The sequence below is a fragment of the Agelaius tricolor genome, unplaced genomic scaffold (genome assembly GCF_023055355.1).
Source record: "Agelaius tricolor isolate 1412-34295 unplaced genomic scaffold, bAgeTri1.0.p SCAF_2, whole genome shotgun sequence".
Lineage (NCBI taxonomy): Eukaryota > Metazoa > Chordata > Aves > Passeriformes > Icteridae > Agelaius > Agelaius tricolor.
In genome coordinates, this window is record NW_027269262.1 from 88,305,796 (window position 1) to 88,323,879 (window position 18,084).

Here is an 18,084-nt window from a genome sequence, read left to right on the forward strand (position 1 = left end):
TTCCCTGCCCTGGAAATAAGTTTCTAATTTTCTATGGAAATTATTTAGCATCACAGACAGTCTGTTCTTGACTTTTCTGGAAATGGGTTGGAGGGTTTTGGGGGTATTTAGTGGTCTTGATTCCCCCTGAGCCTGTTCCTCATCCTGCCCTTGTGCTGTACTGCATTGTGATAATCTGCAGGAGCCAGAACAAGGACATTTCTCCCAGAAATGTACTGTCTCTACCTGCCTATGATCCCTACTCCACCCACATCCTGTTCTTTCTCACAGTGTGTTATTACCAATACCTTTGGTGGCTCCACAGCTGTTTGGCTGTTGGTGTTTGAGACATCCACATTAGCCCCTAATCTTCTGTGATTCCATGACTTACATGACAGTGAGGGCAGAAAACAAAACCCTTGGAAGTAGCACAGGCCATGGTGCTGTTTCTGTGCTGCTGTCAGTATGACCAGATGCCCCCAGAGGGTGATGGGGGGGGGGAAAGTAGAAGGTTCCCCTTTTCCTCTTTGTGGAAATGTTCAGTTCCACTTTTCCTCTTTGTGGAAAGGTTCAGTTCCTCTTTTTCTCTCTGTGACAACCGAGGCACTCCAGCTGCCTCAGGTTCATGGTTTGTCCCTCACCCTGCCTTAACCATGTCAATGACTTTAACTCACTGGGAGGTTTTGTGGTTTGTCTTCTGAGTGAGTCTCTCTTTCCTCTGCACCCTCAATGTGATGATAACACTCATTCACTTCCCAGATGTCTTAGCACTGCCATGGTCCTGTTTTCAGGGATTTCCAGATGTCTGCTGCTTGTTCAGAACATCAGTCAGACCTCTTGCTATCTGGATGCATCTTCAAGTCATGTTTCCCTTCTTCCATTTAAATACTATTCCATTTGATCTTTGGAATTTGATCTGATTTTTTCTCAGAGGAACTCATGGTGGGAGATATCAGCTGAATTTTTCACAATACAGATGTGAAAGTATCACAAGATGAGCTGAGTTGTGGTGGAGACCACGGTGCAAGTCTTGTTCTTGCAAGCCCAACACAGCAATCACATGGATGGGGTTTGTCATTGCTGGTACTTAGAATTGCACTCTTGCCATTCTTTTCCCCTGCTTGGTGTAAGATAAAATCTGGTTATACTCCTCTCCCACTCTGTGTTTCGCAGCTTTTCTGATTTGGTTTTCTAGAAAGAGCCACAGGCTCTAGTTAAAGTCTGGTTGAATATTTGGGTTCCATGATCCTGTGAAGAGAAGCTGCTTTCCTCACAGAAGTATGGCCAGACCACACCCAGATCAGGCCACCATCCACTGTGCTGGGGATGCCTTTGCTTCAAATGTACAAATGCTGCTTTACTGATCCTTTTGCACACAGAACCAGCTCACTTCAGATGCTGCAAGAGACTTATGCCATGATTTTCCCTGGCAAAGGGTGAGATAACTCATACCACTTCAAGCTGGATCCTAATGTTCTGCATTCAGACTCAGGATTAGTTTCAGGTCCTCCTCAAGTATGCAGAAGTCTGGCAACTCCCATTGGCCTAAGGATGTTGCTGACCTCTGTCTTCCATCTGCATTTTCTGTCTAGCAGATCTCATAACAGATTATGAGCCACAGTTACCAAAATATGCTGCACTTGGCACAAAATACCCTTTTGTGATGGGACCCTGTATCTGGAAATGCTGCTGTTTATTCAGACAAGTTGTAGGCTCCATCTCTTTGTTACTTAAGCACAAGGATGTAGCAGTGCAAAGACTGCTCATCTTTCATTGAGAGTCTTGAGGTGGCTTTGATATAATGATACAACACTGTATTAAATGGCAGCTATGTTTTTTGGATGAAACCAGGCATGCCATGTGTTCCAAAGGGGCCATTAAAGTAGCAGGAGCAGCCGCTTCTTTTTCCTTCCTGCTCCAAAACCAGATTTATGGTATGTTTCCTGTCATCAAATAAAATAATAATCTGTCAAATAGCTTTTGTTTGGCTGGGCTTATGATAGGAGTTGGCATGGTCCTGAAAAGTAGAATTCTTTTATCTGCATTATATGCACCATTGAACAAATAGATCAGTTTTTATTCCATTCATGAGCCAGAAGCAGACTTTAGGTGGCACAATGCAGAACTGAACTGGGGAAGATGCCCTGTATGTGGTTTGGGTTTGAGGGCATTTTCACATGTGGATTTGGCAAGCTGTGCCTGCACAGGCTGCCAGCAATGCTGGTTGTCCTTGCCCTCTGAGTGCAACACACAAGGATGGAGAGTCCAGAGCCTCCCTGGACGTCCTGGTGGTGCATTGCTCTGCTGGTAAAGAAGTTGTGTTCAGAACCTCCCCAAATATATTTTGTGGCTCCTGCCCATTGTTTCACCCTCTGCTATCACTGGGAAGAGTGGACTGTGAGCAGCCCAGCTCCCTCAGTGTCTTCTCCTTTTGGTCTCTGACCACCTTGGTTGCCATGCTCTAGACTGCAATTCCCAGACAGACCATTTGAAGTGAGGGTTCAAGACTGTAATCCAGGAAATGAATTGTTCTACTGATATCTCACCAGAACCAGATTCTTTTCCATATTGCATCTAAATAAACTTATTAACATAACAATTGCAAAATGAGAGCACTTAATATGGATTTCAAGGAGAAAGGAACTTTGATAGTTAGAAAATAAAGTGACCAACTCAGAAATTCAGAGCTAGAGAGAAATAGTTGTGAAAAATTGATATGGAAAATTGCTATTTAAGGGAAATAGGGATGCATGGCTTCATCAGGTAATTAGCAATTCCAGGGAAGAGCAGATATTAGGTCAAGCAAATTGTTTCAGATTAGAGAATTTAAAACTTACATTGAAATTTAAAAATGAAAAGTTGTTTTAAGTCAAAATTCTCTGCATTGGAACAGAAACAGAAAATTCAGGATATTTGAAAATGCAGATTTATATTTTTATTTTAAAAAATCATGAAAACCAGGATAATATTGAAGAACTTAATGAAATTTGGACTATTCTTGCCATGGGGAAAGACACCACAACCAAACAAATAAGTGGAGCTTTAAAATTTTTCTTTACTTTTTATGCACAGCATGGAAGAATGTCCCCAAGAGGGTAAGAAGATGAAAAGGATCTTCCTTTTGGTTTCACAGCCTTGACTAAAAAGGAGATAAGCAAAAGCAGAACATGTCCACTTGTAAAGTAAAACCTCTGCCAAAGCAGCCTGCTCCTGTCTGGCTGCTGGAACTGATACTGGTTTTGCTACCCAGCTTTTGGCTGGTAGAGACTTATCTTGCACTGTACAGTTTTAGGATGGTTTCAAACTCTGTGATCTTGGATGGTCCACATGCATTTTCCCTTTCCTAAAACTGAAGTCTGTCTGCTTGTACCTTCTGGAGACTTTTCTCATCTGGAGACTTTTCTCCAGATGTTCCCTGTTACTTTTCATACTCCAGTTCAAGCTTCTTTCACGGGATGAGCTCATTGCAGCACAAGACATTAAAATGCTCTTAGAGCACAGAAATTGTGCTGCTCAATATCTCTATTTGTGGAGTCAGTGGTGGCAGTGTCAATTTTTTAATGATGCCCAAACATTTTTAGGTCACCCTATTCTAAATAAGTGCATCTACAGGGGACAACAGTTATAAAACATCAGGTTGCTTTCTAACAGGGAAGTGGTTTTTTTTCCTCTGAATACTCCATAGAAAAATATGAAGAAAAGGGGAGGTCACACTGAGTTTGCCAGTATAAGCAATCTTTTGGCAAAGAGATGAATGTATGTAATCTTTACTTTGTAATTGTCTAAACTGAGTTAGAAAAGGCTATTCCAAACATCTGTCTACATTCTTCCCACAGATACATTTCCCAAAATAAAGTTATGGGAAGCTGATTGCTCGTCATTCATGGATCCACAGACATGTAATGGTTGGCTCACTGGGGATATTTTATTTTCTTAGGCTATTGGGTGTTTTCCTTCATGCAGAAGGTTCTTTTCTGTTCAACCTACCATGCACAGCAAGAATAAATCCAGCTGGCACCTGACATCTTTAAAACTGTCTTATATTTTCTGCGTTCAGAGTCTGTTATTTCATAATATGTCCAGGAGATTTCAAGTCTGGGATCAATTTTAATGAGGTATCTAGACCCTCATGCATGGGGAAGCTGAGCCCTGCATAATCATATTTTACTCTGACCATTAAATTACATGTCCTGCAGAATCAGATTTATATCTCTGTCCTGATGCTACTTGTCCCTAGCATTAGCTTGTGACAATTTATGAGCATTCATGGGGACTTAGGGATTTGTTGCAAGAGTTTAACAGCAAGGAAGTCCTGATGGTACTGTGATTACTGCTGATCTCCCTGTAAGAACTGGCTCTCTGTTAACCCATCTGTTTTGGGTATAATAATAATGCAAATATTCAGAAATATTCAGCACAGAAGTTTCAGCTGAGCAAAATCAAGAACAAATGTCTACCCTGAGGGCCTGATTTAAGCCCACTGATGTAAGCCAGGTCCTGTTTTACATTGCCATCTCTCTGACAAGCATTATGAGTTTTTAACTTCTGTCAGTTCTGGAATGAAACTAAGCATCTTCTATGCTTGCCCAGAAATACATCTGAGGGATGGAAAGGTATGTGGCTTTATTTAATGGATTGTTTATATTTCATTTTGTCTTTTCATTTTTTACTTATTCATTGAGCTGCAGATGCTGTGTTCCCCTGGGAATGTGCTCCATCAGTTTAGTGTAACAAACTCTGGGAATGTGCATGAGTCTCCTGGGGTGTCTCTAAAATAATTTTGGATAATGGGAATACTTTGGGTGGTTCTTGGAACTGGAATTGACTCTACAGGCATTTCTGCCTGTGCTGTCTCAATAGTTCAGCCAGTAGGTGGAACCAGGGGAAAGCAGATGTGTGTTATGTACAAATGCTCAGCCCTTTCCTGGGAGATGCATCCCAAAATATCTGCATAAAACTGTGTTTTTAACTTCAGTGTTCTTGTTTAGAACAGTCAAACTCCAAATCTGGACTTCTAAACAGTGACAGGATGACGTTGTCAGACCTTGTAGTGCAGAGAATGTTTTAATAAAATTGCCTCACTAATCATTTTCGCTTGTGAGTATGTCAGAGATAGAGAACAGGATAATCCAGATCACATCATATCCCTCCATCAACAACATCTGGCATTTGCTCAGAAAGGCAGTATCAGAAATGTAGGCTAAAAATACTTCTTTAATGTCTTCTACTGTGAGAAATTAAATGTAGTCTACCCAGCAACATGTATCCTGCAAAACACAGCTTGGGCAGATCTGAGTGAAGTAAAAAGTTCTCCTTTGAGACTAAATTACCACCAAGGAGAATACAGTGGAAGCTGATAAAGTACTAAGGCTTCTGCTGCTATGGAGCCACTTCTCCAGCTCTCTTGTCAGCCAAAGGAATCCAATTTAGAAGTCACCATCCTGTTGGAACATTTCCCATCAATAAACTGGAAGGGAAGAACAGGGATAGCTTCCCCTTGCCTTCACCTAGCTGATGAGAAAAATACTTGAAAGAAAAGGTTTTAAGAGTAAGATCTTGTAGCACTGAAACAGTAAAATCAATACACATGAATATGTTTTTAAACTTATGTAAAAGCTGGAAGCAAAGGGGTATATTGTGATGCTTTGCTGCTTTAAAGAAAAGGTTAATATGAGGTTTCTCATGTAATATGTAAAAGTTCTGCAATAAGACTGCCTAGTTTGGGCCACATACACTGGTTTCAGCACTATAGCTTGGTTCTTCCAGTTTTCAAAACTAAAACATATTTACAATTGCAGTATTTTTCACCAGATTGAAAATATGTGTTGCCAGTAGGAAGATTGTGCTGCTAAAATGCTGCTATCCACTTTATATCTTGAAAATTGTTAATAAAACTTCTGGCTATTAAAAATACTGAGTTTGTGACTATGGCAGACAGCGGGTATTTTTTTTTATTTTCTCCTTCTCTTCTCTTGAATATGAAGACAGAAATTAACCGGGAATTGTTGCTAGTAATCTGCTCTGCAGATGCAAAAATAAAGTAATTTTGGAGCTTGCCAAGCATAAATCAGGAGTTACTTTAATAGAGAATTATTAGGCATAGCAGGGTGAGAAAGGCTTCATCTTGTTTTAATGAGGATGGGCTTGTATCTCCAGAAGCAGAAAAATTAGAACTCATGAATAATTTTGGTGGAATATTTTCTCCTTGGCACCCAAGATAACAAATCTGCAGACTCCAAGATTAAAGAATAGTTAAATGAAACATGTTAATTACCAGTATTTGAGAAAATTAATTTCCTAACAGGCATATTCTTTTATCTTTCTGATATTTTGAAATAAGCTTGTGAAATCCCCACTAGTGTGACTTCTAGTGTTCATTTTCTCTTTGCTCTTACCACTTTCTTAATCTGAAATCTTATTTCAGATTTCTTACAAAATCATTGTCCTGAAACCTTAAATTACATGGGTGGATTTTTGGGGTTTTTTTTTTGTGTTTTTTTCTAATAAAAGACAGCCATTGAGGAAGGCTGTTACAGTGTGATTTCCTGTTGATAGCACTTGTGGAAAGCATTAGTCATGATGATTTAACCAATATACTCATTAAAATGGAAGGGTCTATTTTCTAAAATGTTCTGGGACATTGAAGTAGTAGGGCTGAATGACTTTTCCAAAGAGACTTAGGTACTGCTAAGTGATGACAGCTGACTATGGAAAGGGGAAACCCAGTACTTTTATAAATCTACAGAATGGTTTTTCCCTCAGTGAAGGTCTGAGGAGGAGAGGAGAGGAGAGGAGAGGAGAGGAGAGGAGAGGAGAGGAGAGGAGAGGAGAGGAGAGGAGAGGAGAGGAGAGGAGAGGAGAGGAGAGGAGAGGAGAGGAGAGGAGAGGAGAGGAGAGGAGAGGAGAGGAGAGGAGAGGAGAGGAGAGGAGAGGAGAGGAGAGGCTGCAAGGCTGTACAGGTTGCACACTTTTAAAGGCTCCAGTGGAAAACAGTTTCCAAAGGCTGGGTTTTGTTTAGGTGGTGATGGAGCCTAGGACATGATGCCAACCCCATCACTCCATGCCTTCCCCATTTGTAAGATCCAGGAGTGATGGGTTTGATGCCTGTCCACACTGATTATCTGAAGATGCTCATGTAGCCCACTCTATCCATCCAATGGACTCAGCCACACGTCTGGACAATTCAGCCAGGACATCCAAGATCCACAACAGCTCCTCACTGTGAGGACACTGGAAAGGCTTCCCTGGCCAGCTCAGGTGTCAGACCTAGAGGAAGGGCTGTTGAATAATTTACTCTAAACTCCTGTCAAGCCACCAAATGTCTCCCAGCTGTTCTGTGCTTTACAAGAATTCAGCCTCAGCCCTTCACATATTAACTAAACCCACAGGAGCATGAGGGCTCCTCTTTGCTACGTGTGCTGGCTCACAGACACGTTCACATCTGCACAGGGAGAAGCTGCTTGCTCATGTTGACAATTGAAACAAGGGATGGTGAAGGGATTTACTTACAGGGCTGGGCTGTGGCAATGAGCTCTTTAAATAGCTGTGTGACTTTTGTCTGTATATCTGGACCTGATTATTAAACACTCTTTTTAATGATCAGCAACAAAGTAAATAGGTTTATGGCACTCGAGGAGGCCTCTCTTCTCAAGTGGCAGATTATTGCACCTACTCAAATGATTGTGAGTGGAATGAAAAATCCTAGGACTGAAAGGCCAGGGCTTTTTGTCAATCTGAATGTTCCTCTGTTAACAACTCTGACAGCCTCAAGGAGCTTAAAGTGGGAGTAAATTATATTGGTATGTTTTAGTTTAAACAAGAGTTTAAAGGTGTTTTTTAAGCCTACTTTAGGGCCAACTGTTTGTAATGGGGGCCTTAATGGAATTGGGAATTATGCCCAGAGCAAACACATTGTCTATTTGGCAGTGATTAGCAATGTGTTCCCAATTTAGTGTTCTAAATATAGGATAACCAGTTTCCAAGATATTTAAATACACCTTCAGATATAGCAGTAACAGGCTTCAAAATGTACTTTAATAAAATCTGAGCATGCTAACAAAGAAACTGTAAAAGACAGTAAAGGCACTTTGCAGAGATATCCTGATGGATAGCTCACTAGAGTGGGGTCCTTTCCCACAAACTCTTGGGTGAGGCATTTTCGTCATGGAGAGTTTTTGGAAAACTTTTTGTTTGAGACATCTCAAACTGCAAAGAGGAAAAACACTGGGGATATAAAGTACAGTACAGGGAAGGCAGCAATGAGTGGAATTGCCTTAGCAATTTCTAGAGTCTGACTTTCCTTCTTTGAAGTTTTTAGGGTTGAGGGTTGCACACTTATTTTTTGCAGCACTAGAAAGGGCTTCTGGACCACATGTGCCCAAGCAGTGCCATGTTCCTTCTGCTGTTGACCCCATGTTAATAACTCCATTTGTTTCTGTGCCTGAGATACTGTGCCCTGCTTGACCCCCACGTACAGCACAGGTTTTCTTTGCAGTGATCCTCTTAGAAAAATGAAATCTTTGCTTTGTCACTTGCCCAGTTTTCACCCTTCCTGCACCACAAGCAAGGCTGGTGCTGTTATATGTCATCCAGAGCTTGTTGACCTGGGATTTGAGAGCTCAGAATGCAATGAGCCTCTACTTTCTGTGGGTTTTGATATGAACTACAGCATCCCAGTACTCCATGATCTCAGCAATAGTGACCTGGAATGGCATCACTCTGCTACATGAAATCCCTTTCCTACCTTGATTAACCTTGATCAGGCTTTTTATCTGATTATCAGATTTTGAATTTGATAATCCATTGATAATGAATAATTGAATAATGAATAATGAATAATTGACTTGCAAGCTTGGTTTGTTGAAGTTTCTTTTTTACTCATGAGACCTGAGGGGATTTTAGCTGAGGACCAAGCAGCACAGGGTTTGCAGCACAGGATTTGCAGCACAGGGTTTGCAGCACAGGGTTTGCAGCCCCCATTTCTCTGTAACACTCTCCAAGCTGTGTTTCTTTGTTTGCAGGCCACTGGCCAGACCTCCCTGACCATGAGCAGCCCTGTCCCAGGCACGGCAGAGCCCTACACACGGACTCAGTACTGCAGGTGGCCCTGTGAGTGCCCCAGGTCCCCGCCCCGGTGCGCGGCCGGCGTCAGCCTGGTCACGGACGGCTGTGACTGCTGCAAGACGTGTGCCAAGCAGAGAGGGGAGAGCTGCACAGAGGCTGACACCTGTGACTTCCACAGGGGCTTGTACTGTGACTACAGCGGAGACAGACCTAGGTACGAAATAGGAGTATGTGCACGTAAGTGATGTACATATATTTTTGATTAGATATAGGCTGGCAGCTCAGCTGACTGAGCAGGGGTTGAGATTTATCTTGTTTTAGATACCTGGCTTCACGCTTATCAGCTCCTCCTTGCAGCATCTTCCATTCCCTTGTAGCTGTCTTTGTTCTCAGGGCAGTTGGCTGGATGAGAAATGACGTCTGAATTCCTGCCTTTTGACTTGGCTGCAGCCAAGAGCAAAGACCAATCAGCATTTGAAAGTCTCCATATGTGTAAACAGATTACTCTGTAATAGGAGGAGGTGCTGTAGTAGGTTGGGGATGAAGGAAGGATAGGCAGACAGCTGGATTTACAGACAAGCAATATGGGCCCCTACATGAAAGCCATGGCATTAAAGGGACACTTTTGGCTAATTCCCTATAGCGGATACCTTGGATGGATAGCACGTGGTCTGTAGAATACCCTGTCAAGATGGTCAGGAATGAATCATCTCCTATCAGAGCTTGCCAGCTACAAATTGAGGTTTTAAGCCTCAATTTTACAATAGTTACAGTCACATTAGCTGATATGAGGCAGAAGGATATCTTCCCACCTCTGATAGCAAACTCTTGGTTCTGTGACACTGGAATGCTTTTCAAAAAAAAGCACAAAAAGAAATTAGGTAGTGGTTTATGTACTAAGAATAAATTCACTTGTTCTGAGTTCCAGAACATGAGGGGACTGATTCTCTCATAAAAGTCAGAAATTATTGAAAATTATTATTCTGGGAATGATTAAAAATGAAAGGATCATCAGCACAACCACACACATTGCTGATCAGAAAGGCTACTTTTAGTAAGTTATTAGAACATATGGTCATGGCTTTAGGTTCATAAACAGGAAAAAGACATTCAAATGAAGGGGCTTCTGGTCTAGAACATAAAAACAAATGATTTAAGACAAAATGTAAAAGTGAAAGGAAACCTGGAGGAGAGCTGCCTGTGAGATGGACTGATAGAATAACTGATCCACAGAAGAGGAAAAAGCTCGCAAACTGTGGGCTTCAATAAACTTATATGAGCAGAGGTTACCCAAGGGACAGGTTTGAAGAGTTAAGAAGTTCAGGATAAGCTGTCAGATTCTCACACAAGTGATACTAGGCATTGCTCTTCCTCAGCAGAAGGGTGGGAAGTCTAGTAAGAAATGACATTGGCTTTGCACTGGCTCAGGCACAAAAGAAAAAAAAAACCAAGCATGCAAAAGTGCAGTCTGACCAGATTTTTGTAGGATACAGGCAAAATAACAAGAGAAGTTACGTGCTAGGAGCTGTAAGCTTAAACAGTGATTTTCAAGATTAGAAAAGATTAAGGTTAAGAAAAGAGGATATGAGATCATTTAAATGTATTGTCTGGAGTGTGTGTAGAACATTCAGGAGAGGTCTGCAAGAGCAGGTTAGACAAACATTGTCAAGAATGACATCGTTACAGCTGGCCCTGTGCTGGGAGAGGAAGACAGGCTGGATGTTGTCTCAAAGCTATCAGGCTTCCTAGGCCTCTTTAAAGGCCCTCATGCTGCTTTGCATCTGTTTATTTATTTAAATGATTGCTTTCTTAGTTGGATATCTTTTGGTCTTTGCAGTCCTCCCACGCATGACAGGCACTTGGTGTGCCAGTGGCACAGCCCCATGCTGAAGGAACACTGATCCCAGCTCTTCCAGTGAGCTCTGGAGGCATTCCCAGTCTGTGCTTTCACTTCCCTACTGCCATGACAACATGTGACATTTGTGGTTATGTGACATTTATGGGTTTTTGGGGAGCAGCATTACAGTGTGCACAGCTGAAGGGAATCAGAGGAAGGTCTTTCCATGGGTAGGATGTGAGGCAGATTTTCTCTGACTGCCAGAGAAACCTGTGCCCTTTCCTTTGTTTTCAGCACCCAGCCAGAGGTAAAGGACAGGGTCTGCTGATGTGTTCTTTTTGTACCCTGGGCCACACAGAGGGTGCATCACCCTGCTCTGAGCCCACCAGCTTCTGTCCTTACCTGGCACTGAAAGCTCCTGTGAGTGGGAATCCTGTGCTGAGGGTTGGGGACTAACTGCTGTGAGGAACTGGATTTGCACATGGATGCTTTTGGCTGGATCTAGAGAATCCAGGGCATGAAGGGCCACAGAAAAAATATAATTTATGGAAATTAAAGACCCTGAAAGAGTCAGGAATATGTGTTGGGAAAGGGAGTTGTATCAAACTGGGGGAAATTCAGTCTGTATCTGGACTGCTGAGGTGTGTCCCAGGATTTAACCTCACAGACATCAAATGGGAACCTGCTGGAAGTCACTGCAGCTCTGCTTTTGTTGTTGGCTTTTCTCTGCAGCAAAGCAGAGGCAGCAGGTGCTGAGCACAGGCCCAGGGGGTGAGGCAGGTGTTGTGCATGTGAGGCTGGGAATAGGGATGTGCCTCCAAATTGCTTTATTTTGATGCAGACTCAGTGAGGTTCTTCATGAAGGCATTCAACAGCTCCTTTGTCTGTGTTTGGGGATGTTCTTGGTGATCCTCTTGGTTTATGAGACCTGCAGGAGAGTAAATTAACATAATCCAGGAGGAATATGCTCATAGGAAAACACCAGGAGATACAGCATTTTTTGAACTGTCCTAATCTGTGTGCATACCTAGAAATCCCTCTGAATTCTCAGGCCCAGCTCCAGCACTGAGTGATTGCCTTTTCAATACAAAGGCTGAAGCATTACAAAAATTGAAGCTGAGCGTGAACTGGAGATCTAGATCTGTGCTTGAAATTCCAACAGCTCTCATTTTTGTGCAGAAGGGATTTGTGCTTGATGTTTTCATTCAGCTCATTCTAAAAATAGGAAGCCTTTGCAGAATTTTAATCCAGCATTTCAATTTGTGTTTTCCTGAAGCAACTCCATTTCTGACCAGATTCAAAACATAAGCAACCCAACCACTGTGTGAGCAGTGCCTCCATGTGACTAAACAAGAGACTGAAGTTTGAATTTTCCATTGAAAGCCACTGCTTCAAAATAACTGTCTATAATTTGAAACAAACAAACAAAAAATACTGCTCTGTGATTCCTGTTCATGAGCAATCAGAAGGCTTGACTTTTTACAGTGATTTTATATTAAAAATTATACATCAAATATTTATTTTTATGGCTTTAAAATGTGTACTTCATTTTCCGAGAAAACTGCTCTGTGATAAACTGGGTAAGATCCAGTTTCCTAAATATAGGATCCAGTGCCATTTGGGTGCTCCTTTTGCTCCCTTGTTTGTTCTCCCTTTTTGCTTCAGATATACACAGGTGTTGTGAACAGCTGTGTCATCTGTGCAATTCCATGAATGTCTCATATGTCTCTGAAAACCTCATATTTCACTAAATATTTTTTTAATTACTTTGATTTCTCCCCCTGTGAGTAATTCTTACCACCATGCTATGAAATTATTTTGGTTTATTTAAGTAAGAATTTGTGGATAAAACTTGTTTTATTTTCTAACTTATTTTTTTTTATTGAAGCTTTAAAAGGTTCTCTTTTTTTGCTGTGATTTAGAATGAAAACAGTTTCCTAGATGGTGTAACTACACATGGTGCAGCATCAGGCTGAACACGATGCTCTGCAGCACTGCCAGCCCAGGGATCAGCTTGGTAAAGGAACACAGTGGAGCTGTTTGTTGCCAGCATTCTTTTAATGGTGCTCTGTGTGTTTTTTTCTCTCTTTTTCTTTCTTTTCAGAGATTGTTGGTGTAGGATGTGTCCTCAATGGAGTGAGGTACAAGAATGGGGAGACATTTCAGCCCAACTGCAAATACAACTGCACGTGCATTAATGGTGCTGTGGGCTGTGTTCCCATGTGCACAAACTCACGTCCTCCACTTGTCTGGTGCCCAAACCCAAAGCTGATTAAGATGACAGGGAAGTGCTGCGAGCAGTGGGTTTGTGATGACTCCAGGAAAATCAGGAAGACATCTCCGCGCCACATCTCCTCTGCAGGTACGGTGGGAATGAGGCAGATCTCTCCTTTGCCAAGGTAGAGCTCTCCTTTGCCATCTGTCAGAGTCTACAAGCAGAGGATCAGCTTGCACTGCCAGTCCTGGCAGGTGTCTAACCTTTGTGAGGGAGACACAGCCTCCCACACAGCACGTGCTGAAGGACAGGGCAGGCAAACCCCAGGGGAACTCAGTAGTAGTAGCAATATGGATTTGGATGCCCCATCCCTGGTGGTGGTCAAGGACAGGCTGGATGGGACCCTAAACAACCTGATCTAGTGGGTGCTACCCCTGGCCATGGCAGGGGAGTTCATTGAGATGATCTTTAAGGTCCTTTCCAACACAAACCATCTCACAATTCTGTGCATATGATATTCACAATTATGCTTGTGCAACCATTCTGGAATTCTGTGAACCAAAGCCCCCTTTGAAGGACATGTCTACTGTAACTCTGAAGATATCAAAAGTCCTTTTTAATTCTTCATTTTCATTTTTTTCCCTCATTCTGAACCCTCTGAAAAAGAGAATGGACTCAGCTTAATTTGGGACAGAGGCTTTCTGTCCAGGTTATGTTGCTATTGTAGTGCAATTTTAAAGCCCCTGTACATTAGGACAGGATTTAGGACTCTCAAACTTACACAAGACCTTGAAGGCAGTTATTGTGTGGAAATTTCACTGTGAGTTGGGCTAAGTTGTCTTTGTGGTAGTACAACTTTTCATCAGTTCTGAACTGATGACATTAAACATTCTGTCCTCACACTCACATTTATAGTAATGATCACTTAACCCACAGTGCAGAGGTGCTATCATTTGCCTCAAACATGGTCCCAAATGCTTAAGATGGATTCAATTTGCCATATGTGTTAAAATTATTGTCAAAATGCCCTGTGACACACTGTAGTGACATTAGCCACATTAGCTCCATGTTTTAGACCATCTCACAAAAGCGGAGCTCAAGGAGAGATAGGATTATTGTACACAAAGATTTTGGCTCTTTGGTTGGTAGGAGTTTTTCCTCAAACCTTGGTCTTTTTTTGCACAAAGAAAAGCCTCAGTCTTCATTTGGGAGTTAAAACCACCAGAATTTAGCCCTCGCTTCTCTGTCCCTGATAGCTCTGAAATGAGGGATGGGTCCAAATTCAGAATATCCACTACTGAAACTGGCCTTACGTCCTCATGGCCTGTCCCCCTAAATGGGCAAAACATAGCTTTGCTTTCCTGACTTTTCTCCTGTAAGGAGAAGTGTTATAGAAGACAGAGTAGCATTTATTACATTTAATATAATAATTAATATAATAATGAATATAACAGTGAGCAAGCTCAATGCAGCAGTTTCTATCAGAGTTATGCCTGTGGACTGTTCTGTGAGCTGTAGAGCAGTGGGACTTTGGCTGAGGCTGGGACAGAACTATAAGTGGGGTTGTTGGCTGCTTTCAAAACAGAGCCCACCCTTTCTTCAAATGGTTGCTGAGCTCTCTGAGAGCTATTGAAGCTGTTCTTCCCCCCAGTGAAAGGCTGTGGCTGCTTCCCAAGCCCTCTGCCATCCAGCTGACTGCTGACCACTTTCTGCTATGGGGAACCAACTGAATGGGCTGAGAAATAAACCTTCATGGTGAGATCTGATCTCATCCCCTCTCTCCACCCGCTGGCTCAGGCTTCTGTAATTGTTTATACTGTGGCAGCACCTGGGGGTCCCAGACAAGGACCCCCTTGTGTGAGGCTGTGAAGGGGAATAAAGGAATGAGCCCTGGCCCCGAGCGCTCGCAGCGATGGAGAGTCTGACACAAGTAGGTCAGCACAAAGGGGGTGGGATGTTCACAGGAATGCTGGGCCACTTTGCTGCGGTTTAGTTATTTGGGTTAGTGGCCTGAATGTGCAATGAGCTGGGGCGAGGGTGTTTAATATGTAAAGCTGCCCGGGCTGAATAATGTGGGGTTAATCTGTGTCCGCAGCGTACGAGGGAGAGGAGGAAGCCTGGCAGAAGAACTGCATCGTGCACACCTCACCCTGGAGTCCCTGCTCCAAGACCTGTGGGCTGGGCATCTCCACCAGGATCTCCAACGACAACGAGCAGTGCCGGCTCCTGAAGGAGAGCCGCCTGTGCAACATGAGGCCCTGTGAGGTGGATATAACCCAGCACATCAAGGTGGGGGCCGTTCCTTTGCGCACCCCATGGACACTGAGTCAGCCTTTGTTTGGCAGCATTCAGGCCTCATGAGGCTGCACTTGTACATGGACTTACTGTGCTGCACAGAGTTCCAAAATATGTCCTGCCTGTGTTGGTATGAAAACCTTTCCCTGAGAGTTTCAGCTCCAGCCAAAAGGTCCTTGCAAGGAAAGCCAAGCCAAGCCTGCTGTGCTTGATGCTGGCTCAGACAGCCCTGTGCTCAGCTGGCAGAAAAGCAGAGCTGCACGCCTGGTCATGGCTATGAACTCTATTGTGCAAGTATATGCACAATATACTCTGCAGATTTTGGGTTCCTCTGTAAATCTTTCACACCACCCAGGTCAGGGCTGTAAAAGTTCTTCCTAATCTACAAATCCCTTTAAACACAGGAATCATAGAACAAAATAATAGAATCCTTAAAGTTGGAAAGGATGTCCAAAATCAGTAAGCCCAACCTTTGACTGAATACCACTAGGCTTGATAAACCACACTGCAAAGTGCCAAGTCTATTTGTTTTTTGAATACTTCCAAAGATGGTGACTCCATCACTTCCCTGGGCAGCTTTTTCAAATGCTTAACCACTCTTTCAGTGAAAAAATTTTTCCTGATATCCAGCCTGGACCTCTCATGGCACAATTTGAGGCTATTTCTTTGTCCTACCACTGTTTACCTGGTGGAAGAAGCTGAGCCCCTCGTGCCCCCCCCCATCTCCCCTTTCTTGCCACAGCCTCCTTTCATGTAGCTGTAAAGAGCAAGGTGGGTTTTACTTCCTACATGTATTAGCACTGAATATTAACCTCTTTGTTTTTATTTTCTTCTCTGATTTAGCCTGGGAAGAAATGCTTGGCTGTCTACAGGGCGAATGAGCCCATGAACTACACCATCTCTGGATGTGTGAGCAAAAGTCCCTACAGGCCCAAGTACTGCGGTGTCTGCACAGACAACAGGTGCTGCACACCCTACAAGTCCAAGACTATTGAAGTGAGCTTTCAGTGCCCAGATGGAACTGAGTTTTCCTGGAAAATTATGTGGATCAATGCTTGTTTTTGCAACCTGAACTGCAGGAACCCCAATGACATCTTTGCTGACTTGGCTCATTACTATGATTACTCTGAAATCGCTAATTAAATTGGCTGAATGCTGGAATTGACCCTTTGCTCTGATTTTACAGAGGTTTTAAAATAAAAGGAGAATCTTCATCCATTGCCAATGTGCAATTTGTTTTTTTCCCGAGTTAGGATGTGGATGCCTTGAGAGGCTACCTAGAACAGAGGCTAGACAGTGTTAAAGGCATAAAATATTTATTTAAAGGTATTTATTTAAAGGTATTTATTGAAAAGGCCTTCAAAAGATACACCTTGGGCAGTACAAGAGCCCAGCTGAGGCTAAACCCAAGATGGACAGCTGGTCATGAGTTTTCACACTTTTATAAGTTTTGGTCCATTTACAAATTGGGTTTATTGTCCAATTACAGCTTCAGGTTATGAAGTCCCATCCTCCCAGTTTGCTCTCCTTAATTTGATGTGTTTATACTTTTTGGGCCTGAAGCTGCAATGGTGTCCTTGGTTCTCAGGCTGGGAAAGGATTGTTTTGTCTAATGAAACTTTGAAGAGAACTTGCTAACACTTTTCATGAAGTTCAGAGTTATAAACTAATGCAGGACAGAATCTGGAAAATATGAAAGCTAAAGCCTAAGGCATCAATGTTAAATCTCTTTGTTTTGTCACACTGTTTTTGAGGAGGCCTTGAACAAACAAGATTTTTAATAGATCTCCATCCATTAACAGTAGCCAGAAATTCCTTTATGCACTGATGCTGGGACTTAAATGACGGTTCTGTTGGCACTGTCATTTACTAAGCCAGCAGTTTAATTGCCCATAGGAAAGAACAGTACACTAGTATGACAGCAAAAGTATGGCTGTCATTAGTTTAGACATGAGATTCAGACATCCTTACTGTCACTTCATGAATGTTATTGTCTAAGCTGGAAAACTGGAATATATGTTTTATATTCAACATTAGACATCAGGATTTGATGGTCTGACCCTTGCAGCTAAAGTCTGTCGCACTGAGATCAGTCCTAGAATCACCCCTCTGTTATTCTCAGTCAGATTTTACTGCATGGTGAATTTTATGGGAAAAGCCTAGGGGGAAAGATGTTTCTCCTGAAATCTCTGTGTGATGTTTCTGTCTCACTGCAAAGGCTGGGTCCAAGAACTTCTGTGTCCTGCTCTCCTTGGACTCATCTCAATCTCTTGAAGTGTCTTGTGCCAGGAACACTTTCACAGTTCTCTGCATTATCTGATCTTGAACAGCCTGACTGAACCCAAAACAGGCACTCCACAGAGCTCATGTTTTCAGGATCCATCTAATCCACAGGTGATGTATTGCTCCTAGGATTTCTCTGCAGATGAAATGTAGAAAGCCAGATAAGAAGTGAGAAATGTAGAAAGCCAGATAAGACCTCTTGCATCCATTTATTCTGATAGAAATAGAAATTGTTTGGCCAGTGCTTGGGGACCACCACCACCTCCTGCTGCCCAGGGTGTTACCAGCACACAGGTGCCTCTTCCCACTGCCACCTTGCCAGTGACACAAATCATTGTTTTACATGACTGGGGAAGAGGAAAGGAGATGTGTTAAATGAGAAAACAGGTGTTAGGCTTCACATCAGCTCTGA

The 18,084-nt window shown here is 42.7% G+C and overlaps 1 protein-coding gene across 2 annotated transcripts in view; it reads left to right on the plus strand.

The window, feature by feature from the left end:
• Nucleotides 1-16,608, plus strand: part of CCN4 (cellular communication network factor 4) — a 34,637-nt gene extending 18,029 nt beyond the window's left edge. For both annotated transcript variants that reach the window (XM_071421840.1, XM_071421839.1), the window contains exons 2-5: nt 9,000-9,279; nt 12,984-13,241; nt 15,190-15,383; nt 16,233-16,608. In XM_071421840.1, the coding sequence (XP_071277941.1) occupies nt 9,024-9,279; nt 12,984-13,241; nt 15,190-15,383; nt 16,233-16,532 (1,008 nt within the window). In that variant the 5' untranslated portion in view covers nt 9,000-9,023 and the 3' untranslated portion in view covers nt 16,533-16,608. The remainder of the gene's footprint in view (nt 1-8,999; nt 9,280-12,983; nt 13,242-15,189; nt 15,384-16,232) is intronic.
• Nucleotides 16,609-18,084: the final 1,476 nt, after the last annotated feature.